The 23,847-nt window shown below is 40.5% G+C and overlaps 1 protein-coding gene across 1 annotated transcript in view; it reads right to left on the bottom strand.

The window, feature by feature from the left end:
• The window catches only part of tbck (TBC1 domain containing kinase), a 178,680-nt gene that overhangs the window by 142,265 nt on the left and 12,568 nt on the right, over positions 1-23,847 (bottom strand). The window contains exons 3-4 of the mRNA XM_052035246.1: positions 21,535-21,607; positions 2,362-2,476 (exon numbers count right to left, since the gene is read on the bottom strand). Coding sequence (XP_051891206.1) covers positions 2,362-2,476; positions 21,535-21,607 — 188 coding nt within the window. The remainder of the gene's footprint in view (positions 1-2,361; positions 2,477-21,534; positions 21,608-23,847) is intronic.

Raw genomic sequence — 23,847 nt, 5'->3', positions numbered from 1 at the left:
GCCCATCATATGAAGTATACGTTGCTGAAGATGATGCTTTCAATCAGATCATCCCCTTCAAGATAAGAAGCATGCTATACTGTTACAAGACTTTCCAGGAATGATTTGGTCCAAGACTGCAGACAAATTTAATACATGTCCACATTTGTCACTTGCAATTGTGAGAAATTAAGTTGCCTATTCAGTCACGTAATGGTCATATCATCAATACTGTGACAATGTTTTCTGCAATTCATGTGAAGATCATATATAATTTATACCAAAGAAGTTTATGAAAACTTCTACAGGCCTAGGAACTTCCAGGTGAACTGTACATCATCTTATCTTCCTGGCTTCCCTCATACAGAAGGCATAAAAGCCACCAATGACAGACAATAAATCTGTGTAGATAATTTATGAGTAACTGTCCTTCACTCACTGCATTTTCAGGAGTCATACAGTATGAAAACAGGCCCTTCAGCCCAACTGATCCACGCCAACCAAGATTTCCACCCAAGTTAGTCCCACTTGCCCGTGTCTGGCCTATATCCCTCTCAACCTTTCCTATCCATGTACCCCTTGAAGGGCCTTTCAAATGTTATTAATGTACCTACCTCAACCACTTCCTCTGGCAGCTCATTCCATATACTGACCACCCTCTGGGTGAAAAAGTTGCCTCTCAGGCTCCTATTAAATTTCTCCCCTCTCACCTTAAATATATGCCTTCTATTGTGTTACAAGCCAGGTTGCTACTTGGTGAGTGTCCCTTTAAGGCACCTGGACAGTAGTGTGTGTGTGGTTTTATCTGACTACTGCAAGTGAAGAAAAGACTATAACTGGAGCGTACTGGCAGTTAGAGCGAGAGAGAGAGAGAGCGCGAGAGAGCGAGAGCGAGAGATGGCGGCACTGACGGCTGGTCTTTGTGTCTATGGATGAAGAACAATAGTTGTGACTGTCACTATACAATCCATGTACAGATTTTTGGAGCAATCTGTGGAGTCCACTTTGTCATTAACCTGTACTGGATCACAGGTATATCTGTGGGCGGCCACATATCGAGTGCCCTCAGTGTGGCGGATACTTCAGAACAAAGCAATGGAGATCTTCGGTGATTGAGACATTGTATTGTTCCATCATGGAACTTGTGGATTTCGTAAATACCTTCTCTCCACATTCTCGCTACATTCTCCTGTGGTTTTCAGAAGCCTTTGCTCATTGTTCTACCTTATGACTCGCTGAACTGAACTTTGAGAACTATTCCTAGACTTGAGGGTTTAGGAACTTGCCATACACACACACACACACTTCGGGTTTATTTTGGGGTCAATGTTTAATATCTAATGTTTTTGTTTTTCTTATTATTACAAGTAGTTATTAAGAAATAGATTCTAACATTTATACATGGCTCATTGTGCCTCTATTGTTGCTGGTACGTAACAATTGGTGTTGGTACAGTGAAAAACTTGTCTTGCATACCATTTGTACAGATCAATTCATTACACAGTGCATTGAGGTAGTACAGGGTAAAGACAGTAACGGAATACAGAGTAAAGTGTCACAGCTAGAGGAAGTGCAGTGCAGGTAGAGAGTAAGGTGCAAGGTCAAGAGTCTATCTCATTGTATAAGGGAACCGTTCAATAGTCTTATCACAGTGGGATAGAAGCTGTCCTTGAGCCTGGTGGTATGTGCCCTCATGATTTTGTACACCTCTGTAAGATCACCCCTAGGGTAATCCTTGAACCTGGTCCCTAGGTTAGGGCACTCTAGAATGTGATTACAATCCTATGAACTATTCTAAAATGTAGCATAACACAACTGAACTTTCATCACCTCAACATCGTCAAAGCCACAAGTTGGTTGGCCTTCAGTGGCTCCAACAAATTAGTATCAGTGAGGCAGCTCAATCATTACTATACTAGATATACAGTAAAACTCCATTAATTCATCACCCTAGGGTTTTTGGCAGTGCTGGACAGCAGATTTTCTGGACTACTAGATGTTCCTTCTATTAATAGCCAAACACACTTTTATTTCACCATTTTTACATGTTATACAGTAGCATAATATATTTAGCAGTGAACCTGCCAAGTTTAAATGGACTAGGAATAATTCAAACACTCTGGGCACTGGCTCCAGCTGCACACCTACCCACATCCCCGACATTCCCGATTCCAACCCCAGCCGCACATCTGGACAGTATGGGCCCCGGCAGTAGCCACACACCCACCTGCCCTCTGATTCATGTTCTGGACTAATGAGTGAGCTAGATGCCAGGCCATCAGGACTTCCAAACAATTTGATTCCGGACTCTGACTTTTACTTTACTACCCATTGATAAAGCATAAAATTCCATATACAAAGGAGATATTATCATTGCTTTACCTCACAGTCCAGAAGAATATTGCGCGGTGCAAGTGCTCGATGAACCATTCCATGTCTGTTCATATATTCCAGTCCTTCCAACACTTCAAAGGCTATTTGTAGCACCCTTCCAGGACTGAAAAATATTTAGGAAAGTCAAATGCAATATAATTTCATTTTCAATAATGGCCCTTTCCTCTTCAAATATTAGATAGATTTATAAATGTATCATCAATTAAAAGAACAATTTAAGTTTTAATTTCTTCTGTAAGTTGGGCCTTTTGCCTCAGGATGGTATTTACATCCAGTGATTTTCATCTGGGAGATAGGGAGCACTTACTTTCTTCAGTTCAGGCAAATGTACACTTTGAGAGATTTCAAACAGCTATTTTGTTCCTAATCATGGTCATCCCATTGAGTTCTAAACCAAACATTAAAGATGGACTCCAGCAACCATTCAATACATGTGTCAATGAATTATGAAAGAAATATAACTAATTTCCTTCAAAATACCTAATTTATTGGACAGAAATTGAAGTCATGTTTATCTGAAGTTATCATAAAGGACAAATCATTAAACTATGAAAGAAGCTGATTGGATGGATGTAGTAGAATTGTTTCCCATTGCTGGTGAATCCAGAACAACGTAGCATAAATATAATGCAGTCAACAATACATCAACTAATAAAGTGTAAAAGAATTATTTGCTCAGAAGATGGTGAGAATTTGGAACCCACTGCCATAGAATCAGATGGCACTGACACATTTAAGTAGAAACTATGGATAAAATGCAAGGGCGAGCGATGGTCATTTGAAAAGCTTGGTCTGGGCGTAAAAGTTGTAAAAGCTGTAAAAGCTGTAAAAGCTGAATAGCCAGCTTTTGAGCTGTAGATTGTGTGAACTTGTTAAACTAAGAGATACATTGTGAAACCTCTTCACATCAATACCAACATTAACCCGTTGGATGTTATTGTAAATTAAGTGTATTCACCATGCATTTCCATAAGCAGAGATTATACATGCCGTATACTGACATATATTTACACACATTTTGTGGTGCTGCAAATATGTTATGGAGTCCATCAAGGATCCCCACCATCCGGGTCATACCCTCCTCTCGCTGCTACCATCAGGCAGGAAGGACAGAAGCCCGAAGTCCCACACCACCAGGTTCTTGAACCAACCTGCACAACCCTAACCCTACCTCAGCAACAGAATACTATGGACCACCTCCTGCACTCCCATGGACTTCTCTCTCATTCTATCTTGTTTTTGCATTCTTTTTTCCCCTCTCTCTCTCTTCACTGTCTTGTATAATTTATGTATGATTTATATTCTGTGTGTTGTCTGTACCTAAGTGTCTGCGATGCTGCTGCAAGCAAGTTTTTCATTGTACCTGTACCTCACTACACTTGTGCATGTAAACTCGACTTGACTGGCAATACGTGCCATCCATTATTCCATGTTCTATCCTGTCACCCCTGCATTTTGGTTCGAATCCAGATCCAATTGATTAAAGGTCTGCTCCCTTTGTGGCTCCACGCCTCCACATTTACTAATCTCTGCTCGTTCCTAGTTTGATTGACAACATAATCTTCCCAAACTTTGAGTGAAGTTTAGTGCTAATATGTTCCAGATATGCACATTGCTGGACTGGCAGCATCGCACTGCGACATTGCAAATGGTCTTTTGTGGCTTGGAACTTCTGTATCCTGCTATTACTTGGCCTTGGATGCTGAGTCTTACACATCAGCCAATGGATTGGAGAAGCTCTCCATTTATGACATCCCTCATAATTATGAAAGATATAAACACATCCTACAATAATAATGTTTGCTACTGGAAATCCAATCTAAATGGGGAAAATGCAAAACAGATTTCCCCATGGCAGCAATCAAAGCCGTCTCTGCTAATGATTCCATGAAGAATAAATTATGTTTGACACAAAATTTAAAAATTCACTTAAAATCAATCAGTCGGTCTGGATAATCAGCAACACGATATTTGTCCTTAATAAGCCAAACACTGAACCAGCAGAATTCAATAATTATCATTTATACAAGCTATTGGAAGCTATTAGGAAGTTATGGGCATGCTATGTTGGCACCGGAAGCGTGGCGACACTTGCGGGCTGCCCCCCAAAAGTCACTACGCAAAAGATGCATATCACTGTGTGTTTCGATGTATGTGTGACTAATAAAGATCTTATCTTATTACAAATTCTATTAGTTTCAACATAAGCAACAGAAGAATGAACAAATTTCAAATTTGACAGGGCATCAAATCTTACAAGCTGGCTTTCTGCAATTTTATCAACAATCAGAACTTCTATTTATACAGTACCATTAAAACAATAAAACATGCCAAAGTTATCAAAAATTGACAAAATTTAAGATATTGGCACTGATTACTTACAGCAATGTTACAACAGTAAGTTTTAAGTAGTGTCTCACAGGTGGAAAGTGGGATAGGGACTTGGAAAGGTTGAGGAAGAAAATTCAAGAGATTAGATTACATGCATTTGAAGTTATCACTGTCAATGTGAGTGGTAAGACTACAGAGAAATGTGAAGACAGGGAAGAGTATTTTTACATTGAGAAGTTTCTTAACCAGGAACCAATGTAGCTCAACAAACAAAAGGGTGATAAATGCATGGGAGCTGGTGTGAGATTGGACAGGGGCAGCAGAGTTTTGGATGACTTCAAGTTTACATTGGATGTCAAATGGAAGGTTTTGCCAGGGAGCATGTTGATACATCAGATCTGGAGGTAACAAAAGCACGAGTGAGATGGCCTGAGACATGGGTAGAATTAGTCTTTGCTGTGGGGGTGAAATTGGATCATCATGAAAATGGCATGTCTATATGATTGGAAGCTCATCTTGGGGTCAAAAATAATTACATAATTATGAATTAATAATTACACAATCCATTTTAGTTGGCAGGTAGAAGAACAGTTTGTAGCCAGGACAAAAAACAAATGGCTGTTGGGTTTTCCAACATTAAACTGGAGGAAAATTTCCACTAATCCAGTACTGGATGTCAGCCAAACAGTCTGGGAATTTGAGATAGTAGAAGGGTCAGGATAGGTAGTAGAGATGGACCTGGGTGCTGCCAGCATGTGATTTTGGATGATGTCTCCAAGGGACAGTACTTACACGAGACATGGGAGGTGGCTAAAGGGCACAGGAGGTAACAGTATGTGAATAGGATAAGTAGCCATTGCAAATTAATCTGCAGCATTGACTCAATAAATTAAAGCGAAGTTAGGTATGGAGTTCCAACCAACTGGATTGAGAAGGACTGGGGGAAATTGAGAAGGGCTGAGTGCAGACAAATCAAGAAAGAAAATAGGGATTGGGATTATCTTTGCCACCATTGGGATTATGTTGGTCACAATTGTCATTTTTGATTTTGATTAGAGCTGTATCAATATGACGGCAAGAACGGTTCCAAGAGAACGAACATGAATTTGGGAAGGAACAGGGCATCAAAATACTTGAGGGGAAAGAAATGAATGGAGATGTGAAAGTAGTTTAACAGGAAAGTAGGGGACACGATTGTCTTTGGAATGGAAGACTGACAACAGACAAGTTGAAGGCAAGTGGGACTGTAGCTGGAGGAGCAGCCTGTTAACAACACAAGTGAACGTGAGAACAATATAGGAAATTAGGTGGTCTGCAGTTTAGTAGGAATAGGGTCAAGGGAGCTCAAGATGGGTCTGATAGCATACAGTGGCACAGCTGGGAAAACTGCTGACTCAAAGCTCCAGCAATCCAGTTTCAACCACGACCTTGCACATTCTCCCTGTATGGGTTTCGCCTGGATGCTCCGGTTTCCTCCCACATCCCAAAGACATGCTCATTGGATACTGTAAATTGCCCCTAATGTGTAACCAAGTTGACAGGAATGTGGGGAGAAGAGGTTACAGGGAAAACCAGTTGGGGAAAGCAGTTGCTCTGTGAATTTGTGTATACTCAATGGGTCAAAGTGGCTTCCTTCTATATTATAAGGAAACATATAATATGAAAACATGGACAAGAGTCTACAGAAGGCATCAGGAAAGACAGTTAACCTTGCAAACTGCTCTTTTTAAAGCATTACACACTCTCAAAAATACAATACTTATGCAAGGAACAGATGTTTATATCTCCTAAAGGGTGCCTAACTTTTACATTCAGTTCATCACCATTGATTACAGTTTGTTTAATGTTGACTTATTTTATATTGCTAATGCAAGAGATGCAGTTACACACTATTACCAATAGACGGAGTGTGAGAACATGATTAACTCATTGGTAAGAATAGCTGGTACTAAGATTCTTTTTAAATATTCAGAAAATAAAAGGTTGACAGTTAGTAATCTAACTCATCTAGTTCATAAATTGGCTGTGAAGGCTTTCTTCCTCAGGCTTCCGGTTCCACACCACATATTCTGCTATCTGCTACTGTCGGGCAAGAGGTACAGAAGCCTGAATTCCCACACTACCGGGTTCAGGAACAGCTACTTTCCTACAACCATCAGGTTCTTGAACCAACCTGCACAACCCTAACCCTACCTCAGCAATGAAACACTGTGGAACACCTCTTGCACTACCATGGACTCGGCTCCGATTTTCATTCTTTTTTTGCACTAATGTCTTATTTTTCTTCTTCACTGTCTTGGATAATTCATGTATAATTTATGTACAACTGATGCTCTCTGTGTGTCTGAATCTACGTGCCCATGATGCTGCTCTAAGTTTTTCCATTGTACCTGTACCTTACTGTACTTGTGCACATGACAATAAACTCGACTTGAAATTAGCTGGACTTTTCAGGGAAACACCAATAGGTTTGGGAGTTCCATGCATTTGTCATCAGCTGTTATCAGGTGATTTCAGTTTGTTCCAGTGTGAAGCTACAGTTGTGGCACAGCACCTATACATGTGAGTTAACTCAAGGACAGAGCAATGGTTGCCAGGGAATAAGGTTTGTAATTTTACAAGCTTTAGAAGCTGGCTAAGGGTCACAGTTATATGACCGTCAAAATTCTCTTCCAGCTTTTTTGTGGGCTGAGCTTCATCTGCTCATTATTCATTCACTAATTTCCATGCGTTTCTGACCCTATATAACTGCAGTAAGATGTTTTTACTCTTGTGCTCATATTCTCTCTCAATGAATGGCAACGTCTCATTTGCCTTCCTAACTGCTTGCAGTACCTGCAAGCTAACTTTCAGTGACATGTACATAAATACACTGGTCACTTGAACACCAACAACTTTACTCTACGCACCATTTAAAAGAAGTTTTGTTTTTTCCCCCCAATTTCTTCTACCAAAATGAATAACCTCACATTTTTCCACATTATATTCCATCCATCACGTCCTTGTCCATTCATTTAATCTGTCTACCCTCATCCCCTGAAGCCTCCATGCATCCCTACTCCCAACGGCACCAAGCTTGGGTATATTACACTTGGTCCGGTCATCAAAATCATTGACAATAGATTGCAGAATAGCTGGAGCCCCAATCCATGATAGCATCCCACTGGACACAGCCTCTCAAGCTAAAAATGATTTATTCCTATTCTGTTTTCTGAAATCCATTTAACTGCTTTTTCTCTTCATTTTTTGCAGATTTTCTTTCTAAAATAACCCTTCACTTTTCAATATTGTAATCTCTACCTCAATAAACACTTGCTGCATTATTCTTGGGGTATAATAATGCTGTGGTTAAATTGCTAGACTGGTATCCAGAAGCCCAGGCCACTGATTCAGCACAGCAGCTGGGAATTTAAATTCATATAGTTAAATAAACATGGAATTAAAAAGCTGACATCAGTAACAGTGACCAGGAAGCTACCATTCAGTTTTGAAAGCCAAGGCAAAAACTGCAAACACTGGAAACCTGAATTAAAAACAGAAAATGCTGGGGAGATTCAGAAGGCCAGGGAGCAATCGTCGAGAGAGAAATGGAACGGATGAAGGGTCACTGACGTGATACTTTAGCTCTCCAGAGATGCTAAGTATCCTTAGTATTTTCTGTCTTTGTCTTGAAAACAATCTGGTTCAAGATGGAAATCTACCTATATATCTGTCCATAGAGGAAAACACCTCATGTACATCTGGGTAGTCTATAACCAAATGGCATATTGAATTTTCCCCCTCTGCCCCTTTCTCTCTCCTTCTGATCTACCCTGGACCTCCTACACACACCCAACTCCCCCACCCACTCCTCCCCCTCAGTCCCCTATCACCCAGTTTCTTTCCCATCTGCTGCTGTGCTGAATCAATAGTCTGAGCTTCTGGATACTGGTTGTCCACCTACTCCATCTGCAGCCCTTTGTTGCCTCTACCTATCACCTCCCAGCCTCTGTTGCAATTTCCACTCTCTGGTTGTACATCTTCTACAACTGACGGCCACAGCTACCTCGATTACAGCTCCTCCCACCCTGTCTCTTGCAAGGATGCTATCCCTTTTTCTCAATTTCTCCACCGCATCTGCTTCCATGATGAGGCTTTCCACTCCAGGACATCAGAGATGTCCAACCTTTTCTAACCAGGGCTCCCCCACCACCCCCCCTCCCCCAACTGTGGTTGAGAGAGCTTGCACCCGTATCTCTGCCACTTCCCACACCTCTGCTCTCACCTTCACTCCTTCCAGACCCAACAGGGACAGGGTCCCCCTTGTCCTCAAATTTCTCTCACCATCAAATTTCATCCCACTAGCCTACGTATCCAACACATCATTCTCCGCCACTTGCGTCATCTCCAACGTGACCCCACTACCAAGCATATCTTCCCCTCCCCACCCCTTTCTGCCTTTTGCAGGGACCACTCTCTCCGTGACCCCCTAGTTCACTCCTTCAACACCCCACCTCCCCCACCAATCCTGCTCCCACCCCGGGGACTTTCTACAGTCCCCGCCATAGGTGCAACACCTGCCCCTACACCACCTCCATTCAGGGACCCAAACAGTCCTTTCAGGTGAGACAGAGATTCACCTGCACCTCCCTTAATATCATCTACTGCATTCGGTGCTCCAAGCATGGCCTCCTCTACATTGGTGAGACCAAACGCAGACTAGGTGACTGTTTCACAGAACACCTGCGCTCTGTCCATAACTGTGATCTGCATCTCCCCGTTGCCAGTCACTTCCACTCCCCCTCCCATATTGTCACTGATATGTCAGTCCTTGGCCTCCTCCACTGCCAGGAGAATTCCAAGCGCAAGGAGGAACAGCACCTTATTTTCCATCTTGGAACCTTGCAGCCTAACGGCATGAACATTGAATTCTCCCACTTTAAGTAATCCCCACCCCCTTTCCCAAACCCCCCCCAACCATGCTTCTTCTCTTCTTCCCTTTCCTAGCCCCTCTCTTTTATCTACCCCCTTTTCCTTCCTGTTCTCTCCTTGCCTTTGACCCATCCCCTGGAGGATCTGCTCTCCCCTCCTCCCCCGCACCTGCCTATCACTATCTCTCACCTGCATCTACCTATCATCATCCTGTGCCCACCTGCCTCCCCTCTTTTGTCCACCTATCACTGCTCTGCCTTTCCCTCCTATATATTGGGCTTCTTCCCCTTTTCCTATCTTCAATCCTGAAGAAGGGTCCTGACCCGAAATGTTGACCACAGATGCTGCCTGGCCTGCTGAGTTCCTCCAGCATCATAGTATTTTTCAGTTGAGTAGGACTCAGGTAATGCCATTCCCTAGAGTGGACAGTAGGGAGATCCCTTTCTTGAAGATGGTTGCAATTACAGCATCTGAGGTACCCTCATTCAGACATGGATATTCTGGATTCGTGACTGAAGCTCTTCGCCGTCGAGTAACAGCGGAGATGCTATCTGCTCCTGAGACCTTGTTATTTTTTTCAGTTGAGATATGGCCTTTCAACTTTTTGTCAGACAGGAAGTGTGGCGAGACTTGCCTGGATCGGCTGCTGTGGGATGGAGACAAGGGCATTCACGTTAAGTTCAGAGTCATGGGTCAAAAGATCTTTGAAATGTTCCTCCTAGCAAACACCAATTGCCTTTCTGTCCTTAATAATTCACATTCATTCTCAGCTCTCAGTGAGGTAGGGCCTTGGGTGTTAGAGGCATAGATGGAAGACAGCATTGAAGAACCTGTGGCTGGTAGTGAAATACTTCTGCACTGTCTATCCAGCATCTTTTCTTTAGGTCACGGAATTTCTCTTGGATATCTGCCTACCAGGAACAGAGATCCCTGGTGTCTTGCAACAGACACCAGAGCGATATCATTAATGTCATCTCTGCAAATTACTCTAAATTCTTTGGAAGGACAGATGAACTAACGCCACTATCTTCTTCCAGGCCAAGCATTCAAGTTCTAGTTACACAGTTAGCTCTATTGGACAAGCCACGTCATTTGCCTGCTGAAACACAAAGTCCATTCCCACTTTTGTCATGGTCACTAATTACTGGATGGAGAAAGGAAAAGATTAAAGGATACTCTCAAAGCTTCCTTGAAAAAAAAATTAATGTCTCCATTAACTCTTGGGAATATGTGGCCCACAACCACTCAAGTGGAGAAGGAACACTCAGGATGGTACCGAGAACCTTAAGTCCATGCATCAGGAGCACAAAGAAGTCCTATGTAAATGGCAGAAAGCACATACCATCTTACAAATTACCAAGCAGCTTGCCCCTTCAGCATCTCCTATCCCATCTGTGGAAGAGCCTATGGTTTCTACTTTGACCTGATCAGTCACCTCAGAACCCACAAAACTGGAATGGAAGTAACCCTTGATCCCAAGGAACTGTCTCCGAAATATTGATCAAGAATTAACATCCTCATTTTCCAACTACGCTGTGAGAAATTTTACGTGCACAACTTTCAAACATTTTTCTATTTTGCTTTTAAATACAATCATTGATCTACCTACCCCACCCTTTTGTGTAAATCTAACCAAAGATATCAATTGACTTCTACTTATTTATTACACTACAAAAGGAGGTCAATTGGTCTATTGAGCTATGCTGACTCCCAGAATGTGACTCAGTCATGTTTCCCCTCTCTTTTATTTCCCTGTAGACCTGCAATTTGTTCTCTCTCACATGCCTATCAAGTCTCCTTTGATTGCTTTGCCACTTACCCACACTAGGTGTAATTTACATTAGCTACTTAACCTACCAGCATGTCTCCGAGATGTGGGAATGAAACTAGAGATCCAGAAGGAACTCCATGCAGTCTTGGAGAGGATATGCAGACTCCACACAGACAGCACCAGAGGTCAGGGGTATAGCATGATTTATAAAAATGTGTGCTCATTCACACACACATGCATGCAAATTTCCTGGAAATAGGAGTTTTATTAACATTTGCATCTAGACAGAACAACCAAATCTCCTGGAAAAAGAAAAATTATTAACATATGCATCTAGACAGAACAAAGTAAGGGAGCAATCAGACAACTTCAAGATTCATTGGTATATTTCTTTGTAAAGGCAGACAGACCATGGCTAAATTTCCTGGAAAAAAAAGTTATTAGCAACATATGCATCTACACAGAACACAGTATGCATGCAAAGAACAAGTCTTGATCAGTCTTTCATGCAACAGCCTTCTGCAGTATTGGACACCAGGGATTAATCAGCCACTTTAAAGGCTGCTAATCATACACAGGCACATCTCTTGCTAACAGTATTAGACCTCTTAATCAAAGGAGGCAAGGAGGGAGGGAAGGAGGGAAACAAGAGAGATCATCCAAGCCTTTGATTTCCAATTATTATTAACACATTAAATATTCTGCTCATAAAATACTGGGAAAAAAGCCCACGTCACAGCGTATTTTACATTTCTCCATTCTTCCTAAAGATGATGATTTCATTCATTGTTTGCTTTTCCTCTAGAACTCCATAATCAGACAAAGAATATTTTCAGAAGTCCATCCACTTTGGCCAAACCAGCCGGAGAGCACACATCCATACAGAATATGGTCAGTGATTAAGGAATATTACATATTGCATATACACTCGCTCACAGACATCTCATTGACTTTGTAGCAATTAGAAATCCCATTTGGCATCATGCCATTACGTGAACAAAAGCAACTGTTGAACTCTTAAATCAATGTTATTCAAGAATTCTTCAGCATAGAGTCTAAACTAGGATTTGCAAGCTGGAATATAATTCATACTGTTAACAAGCATCGATTAATACTTTATATTGAGTAGAAACTACATGCAGTTAGAAAGTGTGTTTTACAAGCACAGACTGTCTTGTAGTGATCACATTTAATAAAGTGCTTTTGAAGTGTAATCACTGTTGTAGTTAAGAAATGCAGCAGTCAATTTGGTTACATCAAGCTCCACTTGGGAATACAAATAACAGATGTTTTGGGAGGGCTTTGTAATATTTCTCATTCAATCTCATTGAAATCCAATTTCATTGAAACATACAAAGTTCTGACAAGGCTCGACAGGGAAGAGTTTCCACCTAGCTGGGTAATCTAGAATGGGATGTCACATTCCAGGATATGGGGCAAGACATTTAGGATTGATAGGAAGACAAATTTCTTCACACAGAGGGTGACAAATCCACTGAATTCTCTACCGCTGAAAACTGTGGAGGCCAAAATCATTGAATATATTAAGGAGATAGACTTTTAAACACTAAAAATAGAATACGGTTTTGAGATAAAGATTGTATTGAATAGGCTGAATGCCCCGCTCCTACTTTCCTGCATTCACGCTCAAGGATAAACATCGTCCAGGAGATCATGTACTTTTATCTGACCTAAATGTTCTACATCTGCATCAAAGTGCAGATAATGCCTCACTTGAAGGTGGCATCTCTGACAGTACAGCACTCCCTCAGTATCACACTGGCATATTCAAACCCTTGAAGCAAGACTTGAATCCTTATTCTTTTTATTCAGAAGCAAGTGAGCCTTCAGTGAGCCATGAATGATAGTTGACCACGCATCTTTTATGATCTACAAATAGCAAGTTGTTGTGGTAACACTGAAATATAATCAACCACTTACTCATATTAAAAACTATATTACCACAATTTCTTGTAGTTCCTTATGGCATTTTGTCACGAACCAGCAACAAAAGAAACACACTGAGCATGATTCAGTGTTAAAAACTATTTTATTAATCACTACTATTGATAATACGTAAAATAAAAGTAAAAATGTTAGTATGTTAGAATTCAAGAATGTTAAACCTCGAACGTTAACCCCAAAACTAAACTCTTCGTGTGTGTGTGTGACAAAGTCCAAAACTCCCAGTTCCTGAATGGTTCTTAAAGTTCAGTTCCGCAAGCCATAAGGTGAAACATGAGCAAGGGCTTCTTCTTCAACAACCACCATTGTCTGAAGATAAGATGTAGATGTAGAAAACATAGAGAGAGTACATACGAAATCCAAATGTTCCACGATGGAACCCAAACGACACTTCAGTGTTTACTCGGTAGTGACTTCCTCACCCCGAAAAGCATCCGAACCGTGGTCGTCCACACACAAATACCTGTTTCCTTCTACAGGTCAGCAACAAAGTGAACTCCACCGGATTACTTCCAACTTCCATACATGGATTTCAGTGGTAAACACAGTTATTGTTTCTCATCCATCGATAGAGAAAACAAGCAGGCTGGTGTCTCTCTCCCTTCTCTCTCTCTCTTTCTTCTTCTAACTTCTTCAACAACGTCATTACGTCCTTTATCTTCTATTGACGTAAGCACGCCCCACACACACATACACACACACTCTCTATCTTAAAGGGACTTTCACTGAGTCCGTAACACCTCCCACCTAAAAAAAAAATTTCCCAAGAAAATTTTAACCGCGCATAGTTAATAATGTTAATAATTATCATGCTACACAACTACAGACTATCAGATTAGTACAGATACATGTTTCCCATTTAACATCGGGAAAGACAATCAGCAATCACATTATCTTTGCCTTTAATGTGAGTTATCATGAGATCAAACTCTTGCAAAATTAAACTCCAGTTTAACAGCCTTCTGTTCTTGTTTTTGACTCGGCTCAGAAACACCAGTGGGTTATGATCTGTATATACAGTCAATGGTTTCTGAGCGGTGCAAACATATACACTGAAATGTTGCAAGGCTAAAACAAGCGACAGTAATTCTTTCTCTATGGTGGAATAATTCTTTTGATGCTCATTAAATTTCTTTGAAAAGTAAGCTACAGGATGGTCAATATCATCAAGGTCACCCTTCTGCAACAACACAGCTCCTGCAGCTTCATCACTGGCATCTACTGCTAATGAAAATGGCTTTTCAAAGTCAGGTGTTCTGAGCACAGGATGGTAGCATAAAATGGCTTTCAGCTTCTCAAATGCTTCTTGACAAGAATCTGTCCAAACAAACTTTACTCCCTTCTTCTGAAGATTAGTTAGGGGAAGAGCAATATCAGCAAAATTTTTACAAAATTTTCGGTAATATCCAACCATTCCCAAAAATCTTCTAACAGTCCTCGTACCTGTGGGAATAGGGAACTCAGATATTGCTTGAACTTTTGCCTGAACAGGAGCTTGCTTGCCTTGACCTACAACATAACCAAGATACGTCACAGTGGCATGGCCAAATTCACTTTTAGCCAAGTTAACTGTAAGGTTAGCCTTGGAAAGTCTTTCAAACAACCTTTCTAACGCAGAGATGTGATCCTCCCATGTATCATTCCCAGTCACTAAGTCGTCAATGTAGGCATCTGTATGTTTTAACCCATGAATCACTGAATTAATCATTCTTTGAAATGTTGCCGGAGCATTTTTCATTCCAAATGGCAAAACATTGTATTCATACAATCCAGAAGGGGTTACAAAGGCTGAAATCTCCCTTCCTCTATCTGTTAATGGAACACACCAGTACCCTTTTAACAGGTCAATCTTTGTAAGAAATTTTGCCTTTCCCACTCTGTCTATGCAATCATCCACCCTAGGAATAGGGTAAGCATCTGACTTTGTTACAGCATTCACTTTCCTGTAATCTGTGCAAAATCTAACAGTTCCATCAGGTTTAGGTACAATAACACAGGGCGAACTCCAATTTGAACTAGAATGTCTAATAATATCATTTTCCAACATGTATTTTATTTCCTGATCAACAAGTTTACTTTTTTCCACATTCATTCGATATGGGTGTTGTTTGATTGGTTTTGCATCCCCAACATCAACATCATGGGTAATTATCGATGTTCTGTTTGGAACATCTGGGAACAGATTTTTAAATTTTAAAATTAATTCTCTCATCTGTTGTTTTTGTGAAACTTGTAAATGGTCCAACTTCGTTTCAAGGTTCTCCATGATATTTTGGTTTTTTAGTTTCGATGGAACAATATTTGGTCTAAATTGGCCTTCCTCAACATCAACATCAGGCATTCTAGAAACAACCTTTTCACCATCCACCAAGGCCACAACTGAATCCCTCTCATAATAAGGTTTTAGCATGTTTACGTGACAGAGTTGTGTTTTCTTGCGTCTATCTGGTGTTTTGATTATATATGTTAGATCAGTCACTCGAGATTCAATAACATAGGGTCCAGAAAAACGAGCTTGCAAGGGATTATTTTGGCTAGGGAAAAATACCAATACCTTTTGCCCCACTGCGAATGTCCTAGGCCGAGCACGTCTATCAAAATATGTCTTCATTCTTATCTGGCTTGTTTTCAGATTCTCTCTCGCTAGCTGGCAGACTCTCTCCAACCGAGTTTTAAATTTTTGGACATAGTCCAACAGACTCAAGTGAACTTCCTCATTAACCCATTGCTCTCTTAACAACTCTAAAGGTCCTCTCACCCTATGTCCAAATACAAGCTCAAACGGACTAAATCCGATTGACTCCTGGATCGATTCTCTAACGGCAAACAAAAGTAAATGGATACCTTCGTCCCAATCCTTGGTGTTTTCAAAGCAATAAGTCTTCAGCATATTTTTGAGAGTAGAATGAAATCTCTCCAGAGCTCCTTGAGATTCTGGGTGATATGCAGATGATACAATCTGCTTTGCTCCCAGCTCATAGACTATTTGTTGAAAAATTTTTGACATAAAATTACTACCTTGATCAGATTGGATTTCTTTTGGCAAACCAAACAAGGTAAAAAATTTTACAAGAGCCTTTGACACTGTCTTGGCCTTAATATTTCTAAGGGGTATTGCCTCTGGAAATCTAGAAGTGGCACACATGATGGTTAACAAATACTGATTTCCAGTCTTAGACTTTGGTAAGGGGCCAACACAGTCCACAATCACCTTCGAAAAGGGTTCACCAAAAGCAGGAATTGGTTTCAAAGGAGCCACAGGGGGTTTTTGATTTGGTTTACCTACCATCTGACATGTGTGGCAGGTTCGACAAAACATCACCACATCTTTTCTCAAACCAGGCCAATAGAATTGTTTCAAGATCTTCCCTACAGTTTTATTCACCCCAAAATGACCACCCAAAGGCATACTATGGGCCAGGTTTAAAATCTCATCCCTATAAACTTTTGGAATAACAACCTGATGAATAACTTCCCATTCCTCAGTAACAGGAACATGAGGAGGTCTCCATTTCCTCATTAACACTCCATTTTTGACATAGTATCCAGTTGGCACTTTTTCAATCTCCTCACATGAGAGTGCTTTTTCTTTCAATTCTGTCAACTCAGGGTCCTTTGTCTGTTCCACCATAAAATCCTTCCTCGACAAAGACAAATCTTTAAATTCAGGCTCACTGTAAGGATGTTGATCCTCCAGTGAAGACAGAAAAGTCTCAGATAAGGCATCAAAATTTTCTTCCTGTTTAGGACTGTCACAAGGAACTACATCAGACTGCACCGGACTGTCTGTCTTGGCTAATTCTTTAGCTCTAGCTCGAGTCACCGCACATGATGGGTAAACATCTGAATCATCCTCAGACTCATCAATCCTTGGTTTGGTTGTTAACCGTACCACAGGATCACTTTCTCCATTTGCAAGGTCATTTCCCAATAACAAAGAAACTCCTTCCACTGGCAAACTAGGTCTTATCCCTATCTTGACTGGTCCTTCTACGAACTTTGACTTTAAAATCACCCTGTGAAAAGGGACAGACATGGTCTCACCTGTAACGCCTCGTACTAGATTTACTTCACCAGTGTCACTTTCTTCACCAAAATTTAAAACACTGTCCAGCAAGAGAGATTGACTAGCCCCAGTATCTCTAAGAATTTTCACTGGCACCTGGGGTGACTCATCATTCAGTGAAACAAAACCCTCTGATACATACGAACGGAATTCTTTTCTCACCTCCTCCAACTTTTCCGCTTTTCCCTCTTGCAAGGACTGATCTTTAACAGCATGTCCTAAACCTTCTTGATTTTTAATTGCCTGAAAGCAAGCATTGGGCCCAGCTTCCTTCTTTTTCTTCAAAAGGGCACAATTAGATATCACGTGGCCAGGTTTCCTACAGTAATAACAAGTACGCTCAACAGGTTTCTCCAGCCCTGGCTTCTTTTCATCTTTTCCTTTTTGATTACCTCCCAATTTAATCTCCGGTTTACCTGGATTGTCTTTGTAACTCTTTTGAAAGGTTTTAGGTTGTCCCCATTTGGATTTATGGGTTAAAGCATAATCATCTGCCAACCTAGCAGTTTCTTGTAAAGTTTCCACTGCCTTTTCATTTAAATATGTTGTTAATTCAGCTGGAACACATCTTTTAAAGTCTTCCACTAGTATCAATTCTTTCAATTTATCAAAATCCCCATCTACATTTTTAGCCATGTACCATCGTTCAAAACATATTCTCTTTCCATTGGCAAATTCCATATAAGTCTGATCTGCAGATTTCCTCAAGTCTCTGAATTTTTGTCTATAAGCCTCAGGGACCAATTCATAGGCCTTCAATATAGCTTGTTTTACCTTGGTATAATCAGCTGCATCCTCAACAGACAAAGCAGAATAAGCTTTTTGAGCTTTACCTTTAATCACACTCTGTACCATAAGAGCCCATCCTTTCCTTGGCCAGTTTGAACTCACAGCAACCTTTTCAAAATGTTGGAAATACTGATCAACCTGATCTTCTTCAAACGGAGGGACTAATCGAACCTCCCTGCTGGCTGAAAAACCATCATCAGAATCAGATTCCGAACTCCTACGCTTCATTTGTAACTCATGCTGCCTCTGTTTTTCCTTCTCCTCACTATCCAGCTCCATCCTCTTCAATTCCATCTGCTTCATTGCTAGATCAGCCTCTATCTTCATCTGAGTTAGCTTTTGTTCAGCCTCTAATCTCTTTTGTTCTCGTTCAGCTTCTAATTTATTTTGCTCTCGTTCAGCCTCTATCTTTGCCAGCTGCACCTGTGCCTCAGAAATTGCTATTTCACTGCCAGGAAACTGTTTTAACACTTCCTTCTCAAACACTTTCTTTTCCACATAATGGCCAGCTATCAGTCTCTGAATATCTGCCTTTCTCATAGACTGCTTTACTTCTGTAAGGTTTAGCCTTGTAGCAATCTTTATCAGATCATCCTTTTTCGCCACCTCCAATCCCTTTTGGGTTGGTGACTCCAAAAATGCCTTAATATCCATTGCTGCTGGTTTCCACACACACAAGCCAATTAAAAAGAATTTATCAGACCTCCCTCAAAAATCTTTGGATTGAATCTCGAACAAATTTCGTCACTCTGGGGAACGATCCCAGATGACACTCGTTAACCTTGGGAACTATCCCGGACGAGCCCCCAATTTTGTCACGAACCAGCAACAAAAGAAACACACTGAGCATGATTCAGTGTTAAAAACTATTTTATTAATCACTACTATTGATAATACGTAAAATAAAAGTAAAAATGTTAGTATGTTAGAATTCAAGAATGTTAAACCTCGAACGTTAACCCCAAAACTAAACTCTTCGTGTGTGTGTGTGACAAAGTCCAAAACTCCCAGTTCCTGAATGGTTCTTAAAGTTCAGTTCCGCAAGCCATAAGGTGAAACATGAGCAAGGGCTTCTTCTTCAACAACCACCATTGTCTGAAGATAAGATGTAGATGTAGAAAACATAGAGAGAGTACATACGAAATCCAAATGTTCCACGATGGAACCCAAACGACACTTCAGTGTTTACTCGGTAGTGACTTCCTCACCCCGAAAAGCATCCGAACCGTGGTCGTCCACACACAAATACCTGTTTCCTTCTACAGGTCAGCAACAAAGTGAACTCCACCGGATTACTTCCAACTTCCATACATGGATTTCAGTGGTAAACACAGTTATTGTTTCTCATCCATCGATAGAGAAAACAAGCAGGCTGGTGTCTCTCTCCCTTCTCTCTCTCTCTTTCTTCTTCTAACTTCTTCAACAACGTCATTACGTCCTTTATCTTCTATTGACGTAAGCACGCCCCACACACACATACACACACACTCTCTATCTTAAAGGGACTTTCACTGAGTCCGTAACAATAGAAGGATGTCATTTATCACATTGAGTTCCTGATAGCTCTCAAATCAACCCCATTGATCCCATTCCCCCACTTATTATTTCCCTATAACCTAGTCTCCTTCACATGCCATCAACCCCTCCCTGATTCTCCTAGTGCCCAGCTATACTAGGGATTACCTACAGTGGATAACATGTCTGTGGCACGTGAGAGGAAACCAGAGCACCCAGAGGAAACCCACACAGCCACAAGGAGAATGTGCAAACTCCACACAGACCACCGGAGGTCAAGATTGAAACTGGGTTGAGGAGTTGTGAGGGAGCAGAACTGCTGCTGCTCGACATTGCTGCCCACAATCTTAGGCAGCACCCTACTTATATGACATTGAAGTAACATTATTTTCTCACAAAGAAAAAGACCAATTTTTGAAACTACAGAACAATATTTCTTTTGCCAAAGGAAAGTGTCAAAATTCCTCATGTGGTCCTACTATGATTCGATACTAAACCAGTCAATACTTCAACCTTAATTCAGCTTTGTTCTACCCAGCTACCTACTCATTTTTAAAATTTCCTTTTCTACTGTTCATCTCCCAGAGACGTTATCTACAATTTTTCTAACTGGCTGTCATTGTAGTGTAAAGAATCGCAGTTCCACAGAAGATAGATTTAATGTACAATTCCCATGCTTTATGTCAAACACACACACACTCAGTCACATGCAAATCAGCAGTGCTGTAACTAAGATAAAGCGTCAAGTACCAGCAGAGAGACTTAGTTTTAAGGGAACATTATGATGTTAACCAAGCAATTTTCTATTCAAGTTTAGCGTAGTTTTATTTTCACCTCACATACTAACTTACTTATTTTAAGTTTCTAAATTTGAGTCTAAGCAGTTCACTGGGAGTTTAATTTTTAAATTCATACCCTTTTAGCAGACTGAAATAAATAACTTGCCAGCCAAATGCTTTAAGGCAGCAAGGCATCAGAAAATAAATCAAAAGCATATCCATTCAAAAGGTGTTTATTATAACTGAAAAGAATTTAATAATGTTGCTCACTCTTTCTACTCCCTCAGCCTACTGTGTTTCATTAGACACTGTTTCCCTGCTGCATTTTATTTGATGCACTCCTCACTCTAAAATTATACTGCTTACTTCTGGCACACATATCCATGACCTCCCACTGATCAACAACTATTCCACATTTACCATTCACAACTGTAGTCATTTGCATGCGCACGTCTCATCCACACATCTGCAGAAATTTATAGCACAACACAAACACTGACATTCTGCTGTAAAGTATTTCATTAAACATCATTTATATCATGAACTGGAATACTTTTGCAGATTATTCGAGATAATAGCTGATCAAAGTTATTAAGAAGTTCATATTATATGGAATGGCTTTAAATAGGAATGCCGCACCAATGGTGGTTGTTCAGAAATCTACAAATGGCACATCTGCAGGTTGTAGAATTTCTTTGCATACTGGCATCTGGTACAAACACATCTAAAGATTTTTCTACATTCGTGGCCTTTTCAGAGCACGGGAATGACCAGATTGAGCCCACACTCAGTGCTGATACAAAGTACACACAAATGAGCCTGCCATTGCTGCTCACAGAAATTGGACAGAGTTAAGCCAGATCATAGCCAGTGTTAGGTATAGCGCACAAGGTTAGGGATCCTTTCTGAAAGGGATGATAATCAATGATTTAGAATTTTTCTGAATTGTTATACAATACCATTACTACGAAAAACAATCTTTTTGATGAATTTTTCCAGATAATGACGAAATAGTTCAAGTTTGAAACTATTACCTGGTACACTTTCTTTCCTTTAATAGATCTTCCAGACTCCTCTCATAATGCTCAGTAACAACCACCAGTCTTTCTGCAGAAGAGGAAGAACAGGATCCTCAACACGTTAAACAACATGGTAAAATTAACGCCATTGGACAAAATTTGCTTTCAAAGATCTGCATGATAATGGAAACTCTGAGAACTTGACGTTGCTACTTGCATGCAGTAACAAAGAAAGAAAATGATTAAGAAACATAGATAATGGGATTTGGAGTAAGCCATTCTCAACCATCCAATATGACCAAGGCTCAACATTCACTTCAGTACCCTGTTCCCGTCTTCTCTCTGTTCCCTTGACCATGAAGAAATATATCCACCTCCTTCTAGAATATATTTAATGACTTGGCCTCCACTACGTTCAGTGGTAGGAATTCCAGATGTTGATCACCCTGTGGGTAAAGAAATTTCTGCTCCCTGTGTCTAGTCCCATGTCAATTTTATAGATTTCTATGAGATCCCTTCTTCTGTATGTTAGTGGCCTAACCGATTTAATATCTCCACATGCATCACTCCTGCCATCCCAGGTATCAGTCTACTACACCTTTGTTGATCTCGCTCCACAGGAAGAACATCCTTCCTTGGACAAGGAGACCAAAACTGCACACACAATTCCAGCTGGAGTTTTATCATAGACCTATACAGCTGCAGCAAAACATCCTTGCTCCTGTAAGTCAAATGATGGAGCCATGGAGTTCTAACAGAGAAATGGACCCTTCGGCCATGCTAACCCATTTGTCCATCTACACTAATGTAATTTGCTGAGAATAGGTCTGTATTTTTCTAATGCCTTGACAATTCAAGTGCTTGTCTAAATGTCTCTTAAATGTAATGACCTTATCCACCAACTCCTCTGACAGCAAGTTCCAGATATCAACCACTCTCTGCGAAAAAGATTTAACCATCTGCCCTATCTCTGTAACTCATAGTCTTATACACTTCTCTCAGGTCACCCACAACCACACCACCACCCCCCCCCCCCCCACCTCCAGGGGGCACAAGCCCAGCCTATCCAATCATTCCCTATAAGTCCTCCAATCCAGGCAACCTCATGGTAAACCTCCTCTGCACTCTCTCCAAAGTACTATTATCTCATCTTTCTAAAATGTGGTGACCAGAAGCCCACACAATACTCCAAGTGAAGTCTAACCAGTGTTTTGTAAAGTTGCTACAGCTTTTAAATATGATTGGAATCATAGAATTTTACAGAACAGGTTTAGGCCATTCAGACACCCTTGAAAGAGCTGCCTAATTAAGCTCAATTCTCCATAACTCTGGAACTCGTTCCTTTACTTATAAAAATTCCCTGGAGGTTCGCACACCTATTCGAGTTGTTCACTTCATGGTTTACTGTGTTGCCAGGAGCTAGATTGATCTGGATGTTAATGCAAGTTATAGGATATTCAAGTATTGGGTGTATATAGAACTAGTGGCTCCTCAAGTCAACATGTACACACAATTTGGAGAATGGCTGCCAACTTGAGGTTCTTCTGAAATTCAAAACACTACGAAACATTCAAAGCACATCTGAGACATTTACAACAGAATTGATATGCCCATCCACGTGCATCTTTAAAAATGTTACTTTCTATACAAGGTTATTTTTAAATAACCAGCAGAAATATATTCTGCATTTTGGCAAGCAATATCCTCAAACATGTCAACAATTAATAGTAAGCAATCATGTCAAAATGCATTAAAGAGCCCTGTTGTCTATATTTGGAGAATGTTTTAATTCACATGCTATTTACCATCCATCCAACTCTTGTAATTATTTATGTAGTTGACAACAATAAAGACCATGGTGTAAAATTGTAGGAAAAGAAATCACAGACATAGATTGTGGCAAGTTGATGGAAAGGTTTGAAAGTAAGAGACTACATGGTGCTGGATGAGGGACACTGCCTAGCATCATCACCTGGAACTCCTACCCATTTCCAACTCACTTAGGATGGATATAGAGGGCCTATCTCACACCATCACTGTCCAGCAGTAAGGTCCAGATAGTAAAGGGTGTAGGTCCTACCTCAAATGTCCTTGTCAGGACAGAAAGCAAGATGGAGACAGAATCTTGATTTCTATCAAAACGTCACTGTTTTTAACTATTTTAAATTCCTGACATTCAGAGACCTTTAAAAACAATCAAAATTTAAGCAAAGCATTAAAATAAAAGTGATTTTAAAAGAATAAAATTTAAAAAAATAATTAAAATACTTAATTAAAGGAAGTTTTTTTTAAAAAAAATGTTCCCCTTTGGTTCTTAATCTGCAGATG

The sequence above is a fragment of the Pristis pectinata genome, chromosome 2, assembly GCF_009764475.1.
Source record: "Pristis pectinata isolate sPriPec2 chromosome 2, sPriPec2.1.pri, whole genome shotgun sequence".
NCBI lineage: Eukaryota > Metazoa > Chordata > Chondrichthyes > Rhinopristiformes > Pristidae > Pristis > Pristis pectinata.
This window is presented reverse-complemented; position numbering and strand designations above follow the sequence as displayed.